Here is a 21,886-nt window from a genome sequence, read left to right as displayed (position 1 = left end):
GAGCTTTTAAAAATCGTCACAATAAAAATAAAGACTGCTTTATTTTTATTGTGACAATTATATTGTAAAGATAAATTAGCAACATTTGTAATTAGCAAAACATTTTTAAGCGGAACACAAGTCATAAAAAAAAAACTTTTCAAACCTTATTTTACATTCTTATATGCATATGGTAGCTGTCCTAAGACTGAGTGAAGCTAGGAAAAGCACATCTGATACTATAAATCCAAAAAAAAATGTCGCAGAACCCTCAGACTGTTTAAGTTCAAACAATACTAGGACCAGTGTTAGATAAAAACCAACCCATTTATTGGCGTTTTAAGGGTTTTTTAAAAACTGATCAAAATTCCAAATTTTTTTTGTATGTGTACAGTAATTTTTTTTTTTTAATTTCATAGAATATAATTTAAAAAATTTTTTTACTGTATGTGTACAGTAAAAATTTTTTTAAATTTCAGGGCCCTTGTTTTAAACTAACATTTTAAAACAAGGGTGCTGTGCAGAGAAATAGATTGAGCACAGTAATTTCAGTTGAGGTTCAAATCAGCTACTGATATGGTTTTCGGGTTTAACCAAACAAACATACCTTGGCATGATTTGGAATGCTCAGTAGCACCAGAACTGGCCCATTTTCCTTTTTACTATTTTTCTGGTGCTCAATACATCTTGATATAACTTTCTTTTTAGTTTCACCAATGTATATAGAGTTGCATGGACATTTTATTTGGTAGAGGCCTGGGTTTGTATTTGGAGGAAGTTTTGTTTTACTGTTACAGAATATATTGTTTAAATTAGAAGATGATGTAAATATAACTTTTAGGATTTGTTTTTCAAATTCTTTTCTAAGTTTGGGGCCAACAATTGGTATCCATGGTAGCTTTATAAACAGTTGGTTGTCAGTTGGTTGATAATTGGTATTTTTTTCATCTATTTTAATATAGTCTGGCGATATTAGTTAAATTGTTCTTGTCATGCCCGTTTTCAACAATTACTTTTATTAAAAAATCGATTTCCTGTTGGAGGTATATTGTAGAAGAGCCAGACATCAGAAAATAGATTCCAATGAAGTTGAAGTTTCTTTTGATATAGTTAATTTATATCCGTCCATACCCATTAATGAAGCTATTCCAGTTATTATTGATATATTAAATAATGACGTTGACAACTTAAAGACTCGAACAAAACTTTCATTTGTAGACAAACACTATTTAATAGAACTTTCGTTGAGTGTTTTTTTTTTATATGAAAACAAAATCCAAATAATACCTAATTCAGGTTCTATAAGTTTGTCCTTAATGGTTGTTAGTGCGGAAGCATTTTTACAAAATATAGAAAGAAAAGCACTCAATATAGCTACTATTCAAATGTGTGAACCAAAAACTTTCATGAGATATGTAGACGATTGTCACGCTCGCTTTAACTTAATAAAACAACAACAAATGTTTCTAAATATCCTAAACGAACAAAATCCTGCCATAAAATACACTGTTGAATTTGAAAACCACCAAAACCAACTTAATTTTTTAGATATTAAGATTTGAATAGTAGCTATATTAAGTGTTTTTAATATAACGATTTTCTTTGTAACGATTTTATTAAACCTGATGACGCTGATCACAATAGATCAGCAAAATATCGAACAATATATATTGAAATAAAAACAAATATATTTTTTCAAAAAGTTTATACACAGCCGTATTTATTAAACTTTAATAACATTGTATCGTATGACGAGTAAATGACTTTCAAAGATTATATATATATATATATATATATATATATATATATATATATATATATATATATATATATATATATATATATATATATAGTTTAAGATTTCTTATGATTTATAAAATACCTTATGATTTATACATACCTTGTGACATCAGGAAGCCATTGCACAGTCAGACTAGGCCATTCTAATGCATGAGTCATAACAAGGTCATATAAAAAAGGAGTATTTTTTTTCCATATTTTGTACTCTTCATTTATGATTCGCTCCTCAGCAGCATCGTCATAAACATCTAAAAATTTGTTAAAAGTTTTTTAATTTTCTTTGAAAGGTGGTCAAACCATTAACCCTTTAGCGCCTACAGTAGCGGCTACCACTGATTTTTACTGGCTGTATAAACTTAGTCAACTATATTACTTATTACAAATTATGTTAATTTTGCAAGTTTGACCATTGAAACTTTAAATATTATTAATCAATGTTAAATGGCGGCATTTATTTGCTTTTAAATAAAATATTTGCTCAAGAGATAACTTGCTCGCTAAACTAACTTGCTTGATTCAAAGAAAGGGATTTATATAAATGTTTTGATCATCTTATTTGACTAATAATGTTGTCAAAAGATTGGACTTCATGAGGAAACAAAGAAAATGTTCAAGATATTTAAAAATATATATATTAATGAAAGTTGTATTTTCATGGTATCCATATGGCTACTGTGGGCAGAATGAGTTAAAATACTATTAAGCATTTTTACATGCCTACACACACACAAATATATATAAAACAAATATACATATATTTATATATTTTATACACATATAAAATAAATATATATAGATATATATAAATATATAAAAGATGTATATATATATATAACATATATAAAACAAATATATATATATGATATATAAAATAAATAAATATGTATAATATATATAAAATAAGTACACACACAGATATATATATATATATATATATATATATATATATATATATATATATATATATATATATATATATATATATATATATATATATATATATATATATATATATATATATATATAGCATTCGGCAATGCCAACCTAACTGCCTACATGACAGTCTTAGTTTGAAAATTTAAAAATTAATTTAATTGGCTATTCGAAATAAATTAAAAAAACAGCAAAATGAAGATTTTACTTTAATTCTAAAGAAAATAATTAAAATTAAAACTGCAAAACAAACATTTAAATTTTAAATAAAATTTAAACTCTATACAAAATAATTAAAATATTCTAACAAAAAATTATTAAAATATTAAAACAAAACTTTAAAAAAGAAATTTAGAATGTGTTATTTAAATTCTAAATAAAATAATTAAAATTAAAACAGGAAAACCAACGTTTTAATCTAATTCTAAAACGAACTTTTTATTTAAATAGCAAACAAAGCAATTAAAAAAAGGAAAATATGAGCTTTAATTGTTTTTTAAAAAGAAGAAGAAGAACGAAAAAAACAACTGCTGCTTAAACTCAAAGCCTTAGTCAATGTAACAGCATTCCTTTGCATGTTTCACTAATTTGTCAGTCGATGTACTGAAGCCCCAGTAGCTTGCTATTTTAGAATGACATCAAACTGCTTTATAAAGTATGCAATATCAGCCCTTGTTTTAAACAAAAAATGGTTAACACAATAGCTTAATTTAAATTTGACAGCATAAAATTTTCTCTTTTTTTAAAGGACATGAACTTTTTTTTAACTAATAATAACATAATAAATTACCGTAAAACGAGTTCAGTTGAAATTTTAACTCTATGTAAATATGTTTTGGAATGTTTTTTTTTATATTAAATAACTAAATTGAATATATATTTTCAAAAATACTTAATTTCTTTCTTTTCTTGGTAAGTAAGTTAACAGTAATTTAATTTTAGATTGGCTTTTACTTAATGCAGGGTTCCTACAGGGTAATAGCATTTTTGCCAGATAACGACACCATTATAACTAGGCATTGCATTTTAGAATTGCCTGGGAGCAAACAAAAGTTAAATTTGTAAATATCCTGCTGTTTTCTAATAAGTTTTTTAAAAGTTGACCATTATTATCTATTTGGTTTACAACTATTATTTTTTTTATTTGCAACACTTTTTTGTACTGGGTAAGAGTGACCATTGTGCAGTTTTTGGTTGTAACAAAGATGTTTTGAAAGATCATATTTGGAAGACATTTAGTTTTAACGAATTAAAATTTTTTAATTGTAAAAAGAAATATTTTTCTACATGGAGTAAAATTATTAACAGAGAAATAGTCGAACCTTTAAAAAACAAAAAAAAAAGCTATATGCTGTAAATAAGAATACAAAAGTATGCAAATAAGAATATGGGAAGCCAACTGAGCTATCTCCTCATCCAAGGTTATATTTGAAAGGATACGAAATATCTCCTCCTCAAAATAAAAAAGAATTATCAATGCCTCAATATACACCAATTTAAGTTTCTAAAAAACTAAAAAATTCACATTTTTCAAGTACCTGTACAACTACTAGTAGCAGTAACAATAACGACAACATTCCTTAACAGTCTTCTCTGTCAATACCTCCTCCATGTCTATCATCAACAGCATCTGATCAGCAACTTTCTCCACAACAACTCAATTTAATTACTAACACACCAGCAACTTATCTAACACCAACAACACTTTATAAACAAAGTAGTCATAAAAGATTAACATGGGAGGCAGTGTATTCTTTATCCAAAGTCATAAAATTGTATACTGGGTGCCCAAATAAAATGTTTTTTTATATATTGTTAGACGTGTTCAAGTTAAACATAAAAAAGTTTCTTACTTTATGGATCATAAACGTTCATTTGAACCAAAGCAATATCAATTTAATCCTGCTAGTAAACCTTTAAGTAGAAGGAAACCTGGTCCAGCACGACAGCTTTTTGTTGAAGATTAAGTGTTACTTACTTAAATGCGCATTCGACCTGAATCACTATTACAAGATTTAGCTTTTTGCTTTAAAATTTCAGTAAGTCATGCATTTAGGATTTTAACTACATTTATAACTTTATTAGCCCGAGAACTTGAACCATTAATATATTGGCCTACTCCAGTAGAAACATTAAGTTTTACACATCCTCATTTTATTGGAGATTTTGTTCATGTTGAAGGTATTGATGACTGTACTGAATGAACTATTCAAAAATCTGCCAATGCTAAAGCTCAATATCAAACATATAGTCTTATAAAAGTAGAAACACATTAAAAAAACTTATATTTTGTACTAAAAGTGGTTCTATCTCTTTTGTTTCTAAAGGTTATTCTGGATCTTTTTCAGATTGTTTTATCACTGAAGATTGCAATGTTGCAAGAAGATTCACTCTCAGTTTTATTGCACTTTTTGATAAAGGTTTTAATGTTCAAGATTTATTTCTATAGAGGCAGGTAAAAGCTGTAATTCCACCATTTTTATGTAGTAAACGACAATTTACACCCTCTGAAGTGTATCATTGCAAGCGTATAGCAAGTGCAAGAATATACATTGAACGTGTCATTGGAAGGTTAAAAGAATTTCGACTTCTAAAGAATACTCTGCCTATTACATTAGTCCCTCTAACAGATGATATATGGATAATTGCTGCTGCTATTGTTAACCTGCAACCACCTCTAGTAAAAGCAATAGCAGTATAAATTGTTGTTCTTTGATGTTATTTTTGAATGCTGTTTTTTGAACTAGTTGTACCATGTGCAGCCTGCGAAATCCTGGTTGTTACTTGGCTCTTCCTGGACCCTTTCCGAGACCAGTTGGAGTGGCAACCAACCGCTGTTCATTTTTTCTGAAAAAAGAACAGTGGTCAGTTGCCACCTTTGGGCGGTTTCCAAAAACAGTCCAGGGGTGTCGAGCTCTGACCTGGATTTTGCATGCTGTTGTGTTTGCTCTTTAATTTTCGGTTATTATTGTGTTATTTTATGGAATTTGGTTAATTTTTTGTTATATTTGCATTTTAATATCTTTGCAGCCTGCAAAATTCTGGTCATCACTTGGCACTCCTCAGACCCTTTTCAAGACTCGTTTGAGAGAGGCAAACAACCACTGTTTACTTTTTCTCAAAAAGGAACAATGGTTGGTTGCTCCCCTCGAGCGGGTCCCAAAAACAGTCCTGGGTGTCAAGTTTGTTTGCTCTTAAATTTTTGGTTATTGTGCTATTTTATGAAATTTAGTTAATTTTTTATTTATATTGGCATTTTAATATCTATGCAGCATGCAAAATCCTGGTCATAACTCGGCACCCCCAGACCCTTTCTGAGACCTGTTTGAGAGAGACAATGAACCATTATTCATTTTTTCATTGTTCATTTTTTCACAATTCATTTTTTTAATCAGCAGTCAAATACTAGATGGCGGGAGCAAGATTAAGAACAGATGTCGAATGCCAAATACCTAATGCCGCATTTGACACCTAATCTCGCTTTTTTTCTTACCATCTACCATTTGACAGCTGATGACAAATGCCAAATTTAGCATTTGACATTAATAGGATTTGACATCAAAACAATGTACAATTTTATTACTTTTTATAAATCATTTTAACAAACATTACTTTTTGTTACTTTTGCTTATTTGCCCGAGTATCTAACTTACAAGTTTCCGCATTTTAAAGAATATTTATATAACTGTTAGGGTTATTAGGGTGTGTCAACTTTCACCTTTTTTTTAGTTTCTATGTATGATCTTTTATTTATTGTAAATATTATCTAAAGCACGAAAGTAATTTTAATTAAAAAAAATATATATGTAGCTACAATTTGTTACCCCAAAAAATCGCTTTTTTTAAAATTGGTCAAACTTGGTATTAAAAATAGCATAATTTATTATGGATTTAAAATAAATAACCATTTGAAACATTTGTCATCAAATAGCTTTGACGTTCTTTCTCTAAACTTTCACGAATATATCTAGTCCTTCATATTCTACATAGCTTAATAGAAAGTTATTATATCGTTTTGGTTACCTAATTTTAAAAAACTAGTAGAGACAGGTGAAAAATAATAAAAAAGTGAAATCCTTTGGTGTGTTGTTAGTGCTACTATTGTATTGTAGCCACTGGGAGGCTTAAATCTGGTTACACTGTCTTCGTGAAATAATCTAATTTTACATTTTTTATAAAAACTTATTTAAAAAAAAACGATGGATAACCGTTGCAAGAAATGAATAAACATATATAATTACGTTCTTTTAATGTAACGGGAAATAATTTTAGAAATAAAAAATATTGTAAAAAAAATAAAATCTAATTTGCGTAATATTGCTTTAATTAGCACGATTAAATTAATATATTATTTATTATTATCAATTATCTAATTAAAGTAGATGCTAATGACAAAGTTAGTATCAAGAACTTATATTTATTCCTAGTGATGGATGCAGGAAGTTTTGGTGGGTGGTTATGTTGATCAAAAAAAATTTCATTAAAAGAGGCACCATTATCTTAATTACTTAATTGATATTCCTATATTGAAAAATGGCAACACTCCTACTGAGTCTTCTACTTTACGTCTTCTTGGATTACTTTTTTGTAACCATCTCTCGTGGAAACCTTATAAACCAACAATTCCAAAGTTAGCATTGTCTTAGGTTGTCATTCATTAAAACGTGCTCACCATTTTCTTATTCCTGATTCCTACAAATTTCTTAATTGTCCCTGTATGGAATATTGTTGTCACATTTGGGCTAGTTCTTAAATCTTAAAACTTATAATAAATATAGTTGGATCTGTTTTAGCTTCTCAGCTTGATCCTGTGTCCCATGGCGTAATATTACATTTCTTTCTCTTTTTTAAAATACTATTGTTCCATGAACCAAATCTTTTTTTATTAATGTGTGACTTGTCATTCAGCAAAGTCGCTTGGTTTAAATATAGAAATAGTGTTATTGGAGCATCAGTATCCCTATCAGTAAACAGATAACTTTACTCTATCTATACCTTCATGCTCTAAAAACTTTTATTTTTCTAGTTTTTTTCCTCGCACGGTCTTCATTCAACCGCTTTCTTGCTCTTTAACTTTACTCTGTTTTCTGTAACTCTTAATTGATATAGTGGTTGCTTACATCGCTGATGGTAGTGAATTAGATTTTAAAAAATCAAACATGAAAATGTATAACTTTTGTTTATATTTAGTTGTTTATTTATTTAAATTTCATTTAATTTTTTTTCAATTATTATATTTTTATTTTTTTTTTATTTTATATTTATTTATATTTTTTTTATTAATTTTTTTTCTATTCTGTTTATTGTATAAATATATATATATATATATATATATATATATATATATATATATATATATATATGTATATACACATATATATATATACATATATATATATATATATATATATATATATATATATATATATATATATATGTATATATATATATATATATATGTATATACACATATATATATATATATATATATATATATATATATATATATATATATTATATATATATATGTATATATATATATATGTGTGTATATACATATATATATATATATATATATATATATGTATATACATATATATATACATATACATATATATATATATATATATACATATATATATATATATATATATATGTATATATATATATATATATATATATATATATATATATATATATATATATATATATATATATATATATATATATATATATATATATCAGCGACGTATCCAGGCTGATTTTGATACCGGTATACCAGTATGGGCCCCCTTAAAACAATTTTATATTAGCACCTAAAAAATTAAAATTAAATATTTCTTTATTACTTATTGTCTTGCTGTTTAGTGATAAAATTTGTTATGATAATTATGATGATAAAATTTGTTATGTTATTAATGTTGCTTAGAAAAACATTTGAAAAACGACTTCGAAAACGCATTATAAGCGTATTTTAAGTCAATCAGAATGCTTAATTTGAACTCACGTTGATGAAATATCGAATATGTTACAATCGGATTAAAATGTAAAACACACGTTTTGATTGGATTAAAAATATGAAATGCTTAGCATTTTTAAATAAAAATATTTTTAATACTCTAATATGAGATTCTCCTCCGCTTACATTTTCGTAATATAACTTTTAAAGCGAATAAACTATATAAGCTTTAAACTTTTTTATTTCAAATAACAGTAAAATTGCATTAAAAATATTTTTAATAAAATAAATAAAAATTTTTAAAACATAACATTATAATAATCATGCCAAAAACTTGATTTGAAAAGTAAAAGTTTAACTTTTGAATGAATTATTTAAATTTTGAATGAACTGACCTTGTTATGCAATAAATACACTATGAAATAAGTATTTTAGTCAATATAGAAAAAACTTACAAATATTGTTTATTAAATGTTATAATTGTTGCTTTTTTATGAAATCATACTCTTTATATTAGTAAGCGAATAAAGCAAGTAAATGAAAATTAGCAGCGAATCGATGTTAGCGTTAAAGCCATCATTTTGTAATAAATGTAACATTATTTTAGTTAATTATTTACATTTTTTACTTGGAAAACCGTATTATACTAGGGCTAGTTATATATATAAATAACTATATTTATAAATATTAGAAAAAAGAAGGTCCCTTTAAAGTAGACAGGATTTTTAGACTGGTATGCCCAAAAAGTTTCTGGATACATCACTGTGTGTGTGTGTGTATATATATATATATATATATATATATATATATATATATATATATATATATATATATATATATATATATATATATACAGTGACGTATCCAGAAACTTTATATATGTGTGTATAAATACATATATATATATATATATATATACAGTGACGTATCCAGAAACTTTATATATGTGTATATATATATATGTACATTTATATACATAAATGTACACACATACATATATATATATATGCATATATATATATATATATATATATATATATATATATATATATATATATATATATATATATATATATATGTATATATTAAAATATGTAAATAATTTTAGTAGGCACTTTAAAAAGAATTTTGGATCTTTAGCAATATGAAATGCGCAAGATTCTTTGGGTAAATAAATTTTAAAGTCACAATAATTGGCAACTGTAACAAATATTTGGGTGTAATAAAGGTGATTAAGTTTGATTGTAAAACTTTCATTACTTTTTATTAGAAAACAAGAAGACATTGAAAGGTATTCTGAAATAGTTTTATCTCTTGCTGAAAAAGGACATTTGCATTCTAACAAACCAAATCCACAACAAGTACAATTTATAATTCTATCCGGACTTGCACCCAGGAATGGATACTCAGAACATATTGTCAAGCCTGCTTTGTCACAACTAAAATTTTTATGTAAATTTTTGTTTTTTCTAACATAACGTTTGACAGCAAATTCTTTATTGCTTTGTCCCCATGATAGCGCACTTCCTAATATATATGATAACTTCCTTCTTTAACTATTATTTATTTAACTGATACGGTTATCAGTGGTAGGTAACAATGGTAGGTTTAAGCTTCTTCCATAATAACTTTTTCAAACCTACTGAAGTAAAAACCATATTTTAACAAATAAATAAGAATAATAATCTAGGCTAATGCAATAATTGCTGGCTTTTTGCATAGAATTATATATTTAATAAGTTTGTTTGCTCCTAAGCAATCCCAAAATGCAATGAGTGTTATAATGGCATCGTTATCTGGCAAAAGGTCAATTGGTAAAAAAACAGGTAATTTTTTATAAAAAAACAGAACTTTGGAAGCCTAAAAAACACGATTTTTTTGGAAAAACAGGTTATTTTATGGCAACATTTAAAAAATATATTTCTCTAATGTAAATGAAAACATAAAAACCAAATGTAACAAAAAAATATTAATATGAAAAAAATAATAATAAAAGAAACAAATATAATGCTTTGTGAATGACTGATAGTATCAAATTTCAAAAACTCATGTAAACAAAAAAGAAATTAGATATAAAGCGTAATAGTATTATTATGAACTTTTTTTAATTTTAAACATTCTTTCATGATTTTAACTCTAGCTTTTTTTTTTTTTTCCTGACATTTTTGTCACACAAATTTTTAATAGTTTGTTTCTCTCTTCCACAAGTTTTATGGCAGAATCTATTTTGATTCTTAGCTGTTTTAAAATCTTTAACATCTTTAAACTTTAATTTTTTATAATTGCACTTTGCTTAACACAAAACAATGAATTCTTGTAAAATTACTTTGAGTCATCTTTTGTTGATAGAAAATCCTCTTTTCTGAATCTGCATTTCTAAAATGCATGTTAACTTTAGAATTTCTGCATCTATCAAGTCAAGGGTTTTCAGCTTTAATATAGACTCTGTTTGGAAGGTTGCAGAATAACATCATTAATAACAAACTTGAGAGCAAACCATTTAGAAGTTTATTTATCTTTAGAAACAAGACTGTAACCATTGGCTGTTTAGTTTCTAATGCAACTGTGAAAATTTTAAATTCATAAGCAATAAAAATATACACTTGAGTGATTTCTTGATACAAATGTACCTTTCAGTTGTTACAATATCTGCTTTATCATTGAACTCTTTTTGATTTGGTAGATCTTTTAAAAAGTATTCTCACAAGTTGTCAAACTTCATTATTCTCACTAATATGTCTTGCTTATCCAACAAGTAGAGACATGTCTCAACACCTATTGTCCTTGTATGATTATTCCACAGCAATATATTCTTCAATACTTATTGAAGAAAATTAAAAAAAACAATGGAGTGGACGTGACTATAATCATAAATAACAAATTTTTTTTTATTTTTTCAAGATCATTTTCCAACTTTTTTATAAACAATTTATTTTTAACAATTTACCTCTAAAAAATGATAATCTCCAACACCGTTGTCTTAATGAGTTTGGAAAATTTAATTTTGGATACAAAAATATGTTGGAACTTATTGAAATGTTAGAAATTATTGAAGCTGGTGCTGATGCTCTTTGTAAAAGAGATCTTACTCTTTTGAGTTGAAAAAAGTGTGAATTTATTTTAACAAAACCAACTTATTTTAATAAGACCAAGATACCAATTTATTTTAACAAGACCAAGATATTTTAACCAACCAATTTATTTTAACAAGACCAAGATACTACAATATATTCTTTTTTTTTTTTCAACTCTATGATAACAAGAATTTCTGAAAGAAGAAATATTGGAATTGCAGGATTTTTAAGATATTTAGAGGCACCAAATCAGTGTGATCAAGCTAAAGGAGATTCTATTTTAAACTATCTTAAGAAGAAAAAACTTCCAATTAAGGCAAATGATATTTATTGTTGTCTTTTTTATAGTATATAAGTATATACTATAACACAAAAATGTATGGAAAATTTATATTTTGAAAATAACTTAATTTACTTAAAATTACTTAAGTTACTTAAGTAATTTGCTTAAAATTACTAAACAAATTTTTTCCCATTACTTGAACACCCCTTGCAACAAGCAAAGTATAAAATTATTACCGAATATGCCATAGAATTTATTTATTTTTATTCAAAATTGTTATAGATTTAAAACTTTTTTTTTTTTGAAAGAAAAACTAAAATTATATGAAAGCTTTTTTATTTAATCTTAGTTCTATTTTTTTGTTTATTTAAGAAATAAACTAACAAATTGAACTTCAAGTAAGAAAAGAAAAATTAAAAAAAAAATTTAGAATAATTTTTGGAAAAACTATTGAACTTGGTTTATAACACTTTATTATTTGGCTTTTTTTAAATAATTATTTATTGATAATATATTTTAAATTAAACTCGATTTTTTTTAAAAAAGAAAAATATCTCAACAAGAAAATTTTGATTTTATATATACTCCAGAAATTGAACCAAACGATATGAAGATCACATTAAACATTTAACTCAAAATTAAGAGTAAAATTTTTGTTGTTGTTTTGGAGGTATTCAGTTGGTATACTTTGAATAAAACTTCAAAAAAAATATTTTATAGAATAATTAAAACTTAAATACATTCCTAATTAAAACTTGTACTAGTATGTAACATATTTAACATACCTGGTACGTTTGGAGCACTTAAAGCAGCCATATAAGGTTATTTAGTTGCAGGTTATGATACTTTTTGTTGACACCTAATTCCTGATGGCGGGAAAATGCTGGCCTCAGCGTGATGAGTTTAATGGTGTCCGCAAAAACCGCATTCATCAACACACCGCTTCCTTACTCCGGTTTCAACTCTAAACTCCGGTTAAAACTTTAAACACGTGAAAAAAAATGGCGTGCTTATTAATAATTTAATATATTTAATTATTTTTTAACCTTGAATGCCAACAAATTAAAATTTAATGACGACTCTTTATTATATTTTCATTAAAAAAGAAAGTCTTAAAAGTATTCTGTAAAAAACTTTTTTTACTGGCATTATAGTTTTTCGTCGTTTTAACATTTTCGATAGAAAAAAATTGCAAAAAATGTTTTTATATTTATTTTAAGCATACATTAGATGTCATAAACAAACTTTTTTTAATGAAATTATCAAAACTGACTAATTCATGTTAAAATTTAAGAAATGTCTTGAGTAATAGACTTTTTTATTCTTTTGCAGCACAAAAAGTGACCCCAATTTTGTTTTTTGACGCTTTATTCTATACTTAATAAAGTAATACTTAATAATTATGCATGAATTGATTCTGCTGTGTGTTTACTAAGACCTTCTGGCAATTTTTTTTTTTTTTTTTGTAGAAATAGAAAAAGACTTTTTTTTTCTTTTTTTTAACATCTTTGCTTCCAACATGGCTGCAAGCAAGCACTATTACAATTGGAAGTTATTGGATAACTTCTAAAAGATGAAGTTTATAGGGCAAGATAACAATTGACAGACAACTTAAAGGGTCGCAAATTATATGAGTTGGGAAAACAAGATGAAGGAAGCGAATTCCTGCATCTTGTTTTTTTTTTTTCTCGAACTGATGTTCGAGGAAAAAAACTAGACGAATAAGCGTTTTTGGAGCACTTAGGAACAGTCACAATAAAAGGATGAGACTTAATTGAATGACTAGTAACGCGAGAATGAATTTTAGTAGATGGCACAAGAGACGCTAGTTCTTTGAGCAGTGCCCATTATATTATTAGTAGAAAAGAGAACAAGAATCAACATTACGACGATGAGTAACGGTTGGAGGTTGGCTACAATGGCAGGTTCAACGATGTTTACAATGCGTTTTTGCACTTTGTCTAAAAGAGAAAGGGAATCATTGCAAGATCCGCCCCAGATATAGCTACAGTATTCTATAAAATGACGGATTTGATTTATAGAGATAAAGAATAGAATCCGGAGTAAGAAGTGTCGAGCACGATAAAGAGATGCAACCTTAATAGATGCTAATTTTGTAATGGATTTGATATATGGTTTCTAAGAAAGATCGGAAGAAAGATTTAATCCTAGAAGATGAAGGGTAGATGACTCATAGAGTACATTACCATTCATAAATATAAGAAGATCTAAATTATTGCGATAACAATTGGATGAAAAAATTGCGATAAGGATTAAAAAGGAAAAAAATTGAGTTTTATCTGAATTAAAGTTCACCAGCCACTGAGAACCACATGTTGTAACAGAAGTGAGATTCTTTTCAAGCTTAAATGCCCCCTCCAAGCAATTAGAGAGTGTTGGCTTTTTATCAAGACAAAAACAAATGGTAGTTTCACAAGCGAACATCGCCACCTTAGATGTGAAAATATCTGGGATATTGTTAATGTAAATTGATGTAAAAATTGTAAATTAATGTAAAAAAAAGTGTATAGGGCCAAGGATAGAACCTTGAGGAACCCCTGAAGTTGTATGTGCTATTTCTCAACCAATTGACTAGCAACAGCTCTGACACACTTTAACTGAGCAACAAGCGATAAAATATTTTTTGTTGATACGGAATTTTTTCCTAATTGAAAAAGATCATTTGTTTTAATTGTATTGAAATAAGCAACTTCACTAATAAAGCAACAGCGTAAGGTACTTTTTTGAGCTTTAAAAATAACTATGGATCAAAAGTGTGAGGTAAGTTAAATTTTGTTTTCTCTCTATTCTAAATTTTGTTCTAGGACAAATTGCAGAAAGTTTCTTATTAGGGTTATTATAAATGTATTTTTAAACTTTTGCAATGAATTTCTATTAAATAGCATCATATCTAACCCGTTTTGCAAGCATAACAAACATACAGTAGCACATTTTCATATTGTAATAAAGCTTTAAGTTTTTTATTGAGTTGAGAATTTTTGCGTTCTTTATTGTGATAGCATGCAGTTCAAGATTTACGTGTAAATGTAAAATGTTATCTATTAAAACAAAGTTAAACACTCTTGATTGCAATTCCAGAAAACTACTTTACATCAAAGTTACAAAGATTATGGTAAGTTTTTGGATTAAATCGTGAATCAAACAATGTTTACTTTAACTTTAAGTAAAGTAATGTAACCGAAAAGTAAATAAAATCTAAACAAAGACTTAAAACTTAGGTATCGGGCAGGCCCGTAGCAACTGGGGGTCGGATATTTCAGTTTTTTAAAACTATAACAATAGAGGTTTTTTATTCTTTTCTCTTTTTTCCATGCTTTGCATGTTTTCCATGTTTGATATTTAGCATCTGCTAAAATTGCTTCTTTGTATCATGCTCGCCATTTTCTTACTCTTGATTCCATTCTCTACCTCTACAAATTTCTTGTACTGTATTTTGCTATGTTATCTCATTCTCTCCCACGCACTTATATGCAGAGATAACGTAACCATTTTATTGTGAATAAAATGTTTTTTTGTTTTGTTTTTTTCGCTGTTTATATATAAATATAATATTAAAATTACAATGAAACTTTTACGTTACACAAAGAAATATAAAACAGACAGGGGCTCAAAGAAGATACGGATGACTGGTGTCACCACAACCTTTTCATAGAGCCCCTTTACAATAACAGTTAAAGCCCACATGGCTTTAGTATATTTACAATAAAATATTTTTTCTGAAAAATACTACGTGAAGAATAAAACTCAATAACATAATTTACAATAACATTTAAAGTCCATATGACTTTAGTAAATTTGCAATAAAATATTTTTTCTGAAAAATACTACGTGAAGAATAAAAACTCATATATACATCCTCATATGTACACATACACAAACACATATACAAACATACTTACACACACATATATAAACATACTCGCATATATAACAGAAGTTTAGGAGATGCAATTTCATTTGTCGTTTAAAAGAGGAAGTGCTTTTCAAATCTTTTATATTGTTATTTTTTAATTGATTCCATAATGACGGACCTTGGTTAATAATTGAGAATTTTGACACTTGTGATTTTACTCTGCTCAATTGATATTTATGGTTGCTATTTGACCGAAGATTGTATTTTTGTGAAAACGCCAATGTAAAAATATCATAAAATACTTTTGGCAGCAAGTTATTTTTATATTTATTCATAAATATTAATATTTGAAGCGAATTAAGTTTTGATATATTTAACACATTCATGTATTTCATTACAGAGGAAGAGTTTTCTAATCTTTTTAAATAGTTAATCGCTTTACATGCGTGGTTTTGTAGCCTCTGTAATCTTATTAATTTAGTTTTGTGTGTGTTAGCCCAAACAATATTAGCGTAAGAGAGATGACAATGAACAAGACTGAAGTAAAGCATTTTGCGTGATTTATAATCAAGAAAGGCCCTAGATTTATATAATACACTTATAGCAGATTATGCTACACTTATAGCGGTTATGTTTGAACATAATCATTTTATTCACATTATTTGAATTACAAAGATGTCACTAAAAGGATGAGTTTTGTATATGGGTTATTGAGTATGACACGACGCCACTGGCAATCTATGGTGTACTTTTCGAAACCACAGGAGGAGATTTCTTGCCATAAAAGGAACTTGGTTGCAAATTTCTCAGAATGAATATATTTGAGTTTTTTTGGCAACATCTACTTTGTGACTGGCCAGCCAATTGTGAAAAGTCTTTTTTTGCAATAAGTTTCATCGTCATCAATTATGCACAAGTTTTCTTGGTCTAAAGTCTATGCATAAGCGATCCTTTGATGGAGAAATTAAATTTCTTTAATTTCTCCATCAAAGGATCGCTTCGGAGTTTCCTTTTTGTTTTGTGCTTTATAATTTTAAGATCTAAGATCTTTTTATCAAGGCTTGGTTACGTTTAAATTTTTTCGCAAGATCTCTTTACAGCTAACATTGATTTGCCTTTATGGAGCAAATGATAGATTTTGTTTTATATTTATCTTTAAATCTTTTCTTTTTTACACTTCTAATTTCTTTTATTTAATTATACTTTAATTGATTGCCATTTAAATTTTTTTATTATATTTATTATTATTATTTAAATCAAACGTCAATACATTAGATTGTGTGTGCAAAATTATAAAAGTGTTCGTAAAGTAGTTTTTAATATATTAACAATTCAAGGGAGCAGAATTTTATTGAAGAATACTGAATTTTATTTAAGGGTGCTGAATTTTTTCGAAGAGTGTTGAACTTTATTAAAGAATGCTAAATTTTTTTGAAATGTGCTGAATTTCATTGTGTTCAACCAATATTACATCTTATATTATTTTCTTTCAATTATTACTTGCTACATTATTTAATACGCAAAATGAGTAGTCTTTTGTGTGTTTTTATTAGTGCCCCAAGAAATGCTAGTGGTCTTATCACAGAGTACCGCAGAAGAGCATTTAACCAGGAATTTCACACCTCCTTCCTTACCATGTCGCTTATAGGGCTAGTGCCGATATCGAACTACGATCCTCTTGGTTCTGAGCCAGAACTGTAATCACTGTGCCACGGCTGCTTAAATATACTTGAATATAATTTCTAAATGGTACGCAGTAAGGGAAGTTCGTGTACCATGGGCCAGATTTGAATTCCCTAATTTAAGGCCCGAATTGTCTAAAATAGTGAAACTGATATGATCACATTTCTATACTAATTATTTTGTATTAATGTAGGCATGATTTAAAATATAAAATTTCGTCATGTAGAGGGATTCAAACTTAGTGGGCCTAGGTACAATAAGCTTTTTCTATTGCATTAGGACCACTAGCTATTTTATCTAAGCCCGCTCTATGAAAAGTTGGTTTGACTCCATAATAATACAAAACTTTTTATTTTTTAAATAAAGTGGGGTGGCCGTAGGTATAAGAACATCCCCTAATTTTCTTTTTTACAATTTAACATTTGTAAGACCCGCTTTTTATGATATTCTTGAGAATAAAAAGTTCGTCACAGCTTACGTAGCATTATCAATTATATGCATAGTACTTTATACTTGGAGCATTTAGGTTATAAGAGAAAAAAAAAACTTTTCTTCCCAACAATGAAATAAGTAAACAAATTCTTAAAGAAAGACAACTGGTAAAGAAAAATTAATGAAACTTTCTAAATAAAATTTAACAAAAATTTTTGATTTATATATATATATTTTTAAAACCAATAAAAGCATTTATGAAAATAAAGTATTTATGAAAAAAAAATTATAAAAAAAAACAGTCCTTCTTGAAGGGGCAGATCTAACATTTTTTGGTGTTTGAGGTAACTAGACATGAAACCAACTCCCAACATTTATGCTTATACTTATGTCAAATAAAGACGATTTGCAAAAAACTGCAATGATTGGAGTCTGGAAGCAAAAAATACTTAAAATTCTCCCCTTCCCTCCTGCTGCCCGAATCGTGAGAGCAACAAATTGATAAAATATTTTTTATTACTTTTCTTAACTAGACTTATATTCATCGATAAGCTTGAAGTTTTATAGTATAATCTCTCAGTATTTAAAAATTATGATCATATAAAATTAAGAACCCCCTCAAATTAAGGTTATAAACATATAAAAGTATAAACATAAATATTTGGAGTTTGCTCCATGTCTGGAAATTATCTCAAAGATAAAGAAACGGCAAAAAGCTGAAAAGCTTTTAACTTCTAAATTTATTAGATTTTGTAAGCTGAATTTTTAATAATTATTATTTAGTATAAATAGTATTTTTAATAATTAATATTATTTTAATTAACAACAAAAGAATAATAGTATTAAAATTATACTTTATATAAATAATAATTAAAGTATAGATATATATATAAAAAAGTATAGATATATATATATAAAATTTCTTTAGGAACTCTTAAAGAATTTTCTTTATGAATATAACTTTCGATAAAAGAAAAGGCTTAAATAACTGAGTATTTTTTCTTTCTAAATTTATAATTTGTATCATCCATATAATCTATAAATTAATTAGAGTTTATAATGACACATTTATTAAAAAAATCACTTGTTAAAAATCACGCACCGTTTAATAATCGCTAAAATGAAAAAATAAAAAAGTTTACTTTTAATGTTTAAACATTTTATTTAGACTATGGGAGGTCAAGAAGCTAGGTTTTATCTCTCTCTCTTTTTAAAAATATTTAGTACGCGTATGTAACAAATTGATATTTGTTCAACAAAATCAATTTTGTTTTTATAATTTCAAAATAACAACTATAACTTAGTTCAACTGAACGTCATTTGTTGATGAGAAGGCCATTCTTTGCTTTTGTGAAGCTCTTTAAAAATATGCTTGTATCTGTTTTTAGGCACTTTTTTTCTTCTAATGCAATCAGCAATTTTTTTCGCAATCGTCGTTTCCAAAAAATATTCCAACAGTAGAGACAAAGAAAAATGGCACAATGCTAATCCGATTAAAAAAATAGGTTGCTTGGCATTTGGTGATTCAACAAAATCCATAATATGCAATATTTTACGTTCCGGGTAAATAGTTATATAAAGAGTAGTAGCAATTGAAAGTGAGCATACAATTCCATATACATAATTATAGTAAAAAGGACAACGATAAGGCCGCCCTTTTAAACAAGCAAACGATAATCCAATAATCAAATAGTACGAAACAATAATAATAACATTATTCTCGTAACACTTATAGTATATACCTTCATAAGCTTCAAATTCATTTATAGGAACATACCAACTCATTTTTTTAATTAAAAAAAAGGCAGTGAGTTGTATACCGATAATAAGTAGGACTTGTAAAACAATTCCACCAATAAAAATTGGATGAACAAGTTTACCCAGTGGACGCTTTAAAGCTAATGTGCTACTAGCGCCAGACAAAGTCATGGTAAACACAAGTGGAAGATTTAAACCAATATCAGTGTATACATACTGGTTGTTTGTGAAATTTGATGAAACCCCATATAGAGCAATGACACCAAAGAACTCAACCATGCTGTAAAGAACCATATACTTGAATGATCCAAAAGCTGTGACAAGTGAAGCGCGTCCTTCTTTTATAAGAGTCGGAACGCAGGAGATATTAAATATTTTTGACGTAAATGGCGCTGCTATCGATGCTTCTGCGCAAGACAGTGCAATACCTAAAAAATTTTATAAAAAATTTAGCAAAAATTTTATGAAACAACAATAACCAAAAGCTAATATTAAAAAGCTCGAATTTATCACTAAATCCATCTTCTAACAACAGAATTGTAAATTCACCGTTGTAAATTAATGAATATATTTAAAATTACATAAGTTTCATATTTAAATAAATTAGCAATTATTCAAAAATGATAAAAATTACAAGCTTTTTTTCGGCTAAGAAGAAATTTTTTTTCTTAGCCGAAATATTATTTTTTCTTTCTTGAGTCGTGACTTAACAGATAGTGAAATGGATGGCACCAGTTGTTTCACAAATGAGACTTTGTTTCAAAACCAAAACAAACTGATTCCCAGTGATTATTTAATCAAACTTAATACTAAAAAAAATTTAGTTATTTATCTTGGTAAAATTTTTAGCACTAAGCACAGTTAATATGTGTAATAATTTTTTTTGAGATATCGTTTTTTCAATGAAAAAAGCCTTCATTTTTCTTTATTCTTTCAACAGTATGTAAACAATAAACAAACATTTACAGTGATATTAAACTTATTTAATTAATATTTAATTAAAAATAAAAGAGTGTAATCTTGTTACCAATTTTAACCAATAGAGATGAAACGTAACTTTAAAATGTTATTGAGGCATGGAACTCCATGTTAACAACAGGGCCAAAATAAATTTACTCAAAAAATTTTGTACTTGCATTTTGGTTTTAATATAGACATGACTTTCAAACTTTTAAAAATGTTTAGACATGTATTTTAAACATTATCTAAAAAAAACTATACATTCTATATTACATTAGATCACATAGACAAACTTCTTTTAAATGAAATTAAAAATGTTACTCAATCTAAACTTTAGAGATAAAGATATTTTGTAAGAAATGTGCAATTGTAAGAAATTGCAATATATATATATATATATATATATATATATATATATATATATATATATATATATATATATAAATATTAATATATATATATATATATATATATATATATATATATATATATATATATATATATATATATATATATATATATATATATATATATATATATAGTGATGCTATTTTGTGCATATACTACCAAGAAAGTGCTTGATGAACTAAGTCAGAGTTATAAGATTGTAGAACAGCGTGGAAAATAAGAAATCAAAGGCGAGCGGTCAAACTGACCGACTAATACATAAAATTGAAGGTCAATTGTTTTTTTTGGGCGGTCAAAACTTTAATTTTTTTTTTGGTTTAACTTTTTATCGTAGCAATTATTCTACATGATGAAACTTTGTAAATAAAATAATAACTTGATACTTTAAAATGAACGAACTCGTATTCTTTTTTTATTTGAATTCTATTTTTTTGAAAAAATGAAAAAATAAACATTTTTATGTTATATCAAAATCATTTAAACTGAATACTTAATCAAGTATCGTTTTATGTAATACTACTATAATAAATGCCTAAGTAATAAATGCTTTGTTGTAAGTTACAAAAAACAAAGTTTTATGAAACTTAAAAATGTTTTTTTAAAGATACGTTTCATCTGATTCATTATCCAAAGTTTCATCGAAAAACGATTTTAAATCAAAAGACTCGTCTGATGATGATTCTAAATCAATTAATGTTTTTATAGTTATTTTTTTCTTTTCTTTTTTTGAATAAAATTTTTGA

General features: G+C 26.6%; 2 protein-coding genes across 12 annotated transcripts in view; both read right to left on the bottom strand.

Moving 5' to 3' along the window:
* LOC136071829 (histone-binding protein RBBP7) overlaps positions 1-13,001 on the bottom strand; it is a 49,572-nt gene extending 36,571 nt beyond the window's left edge. The window contains exons 1-2 of the mRNA XM_065797276.1: positions 12,814-13,001; positions 1,880-2,027 (exon numbers count right to left, since the gene is read on the bottom strand). Of these exons, the coding sequence (XP_065653348.1) occupies positions 1,880-2,027; positions 12,814-12,844 (179 nt within the window). The 5' untranslated portion in view covers positions 12,845-13,001. The remainder of the gene's footprint in view (positions 1-1,879; positions 2,028-12,813) is intronic.
* Positions 13,002-19,002: 6,001 nt separating this feature from the next.
* The window catches only part of LOC136080510 (polyamine-transporting ATPase 13A3-like), a 41,550-nt gene continuing 38,666 nt past the window's right edge, over positions 19,003-21,886 (bottom strand). For all 11 annotated transcript variants that reach the window (XM_065797275.1, XM_065797265.1, XM_065797264.1 and 8 more), the window contains one exon: positions 19,003-20,203. In XM_065797275.1, coding sequence (XP_065653347.1) covers positions 19,323-20,203 — 881 coding nt within the window. In that variant the 3' untranslated portion in view covers positions 19,003-19,322. The remainder of the gene's footprint in view (positions 20,204-21,886) is intronic.

Source organism: Hydra vulgaris, chromosome 05 (assembly GCF_038396675.1).
Source record: "Hydra vulgaris chromosome 05, alternate assembly HydraT2T_AEP".
In the NCBI taxonomy this organism is placed as follows: domain Eukaryota; kingdom Metazoa; phylum Cnidaria; class Hydrozoa; order Anthoathecata; family Hydridae; genus Hydra; species Hydra vulgaris.
Note: the sequence above shows the minus strand (reverse complement) of the source record. Positions and strands in the feature narration are given on the sequence as shown.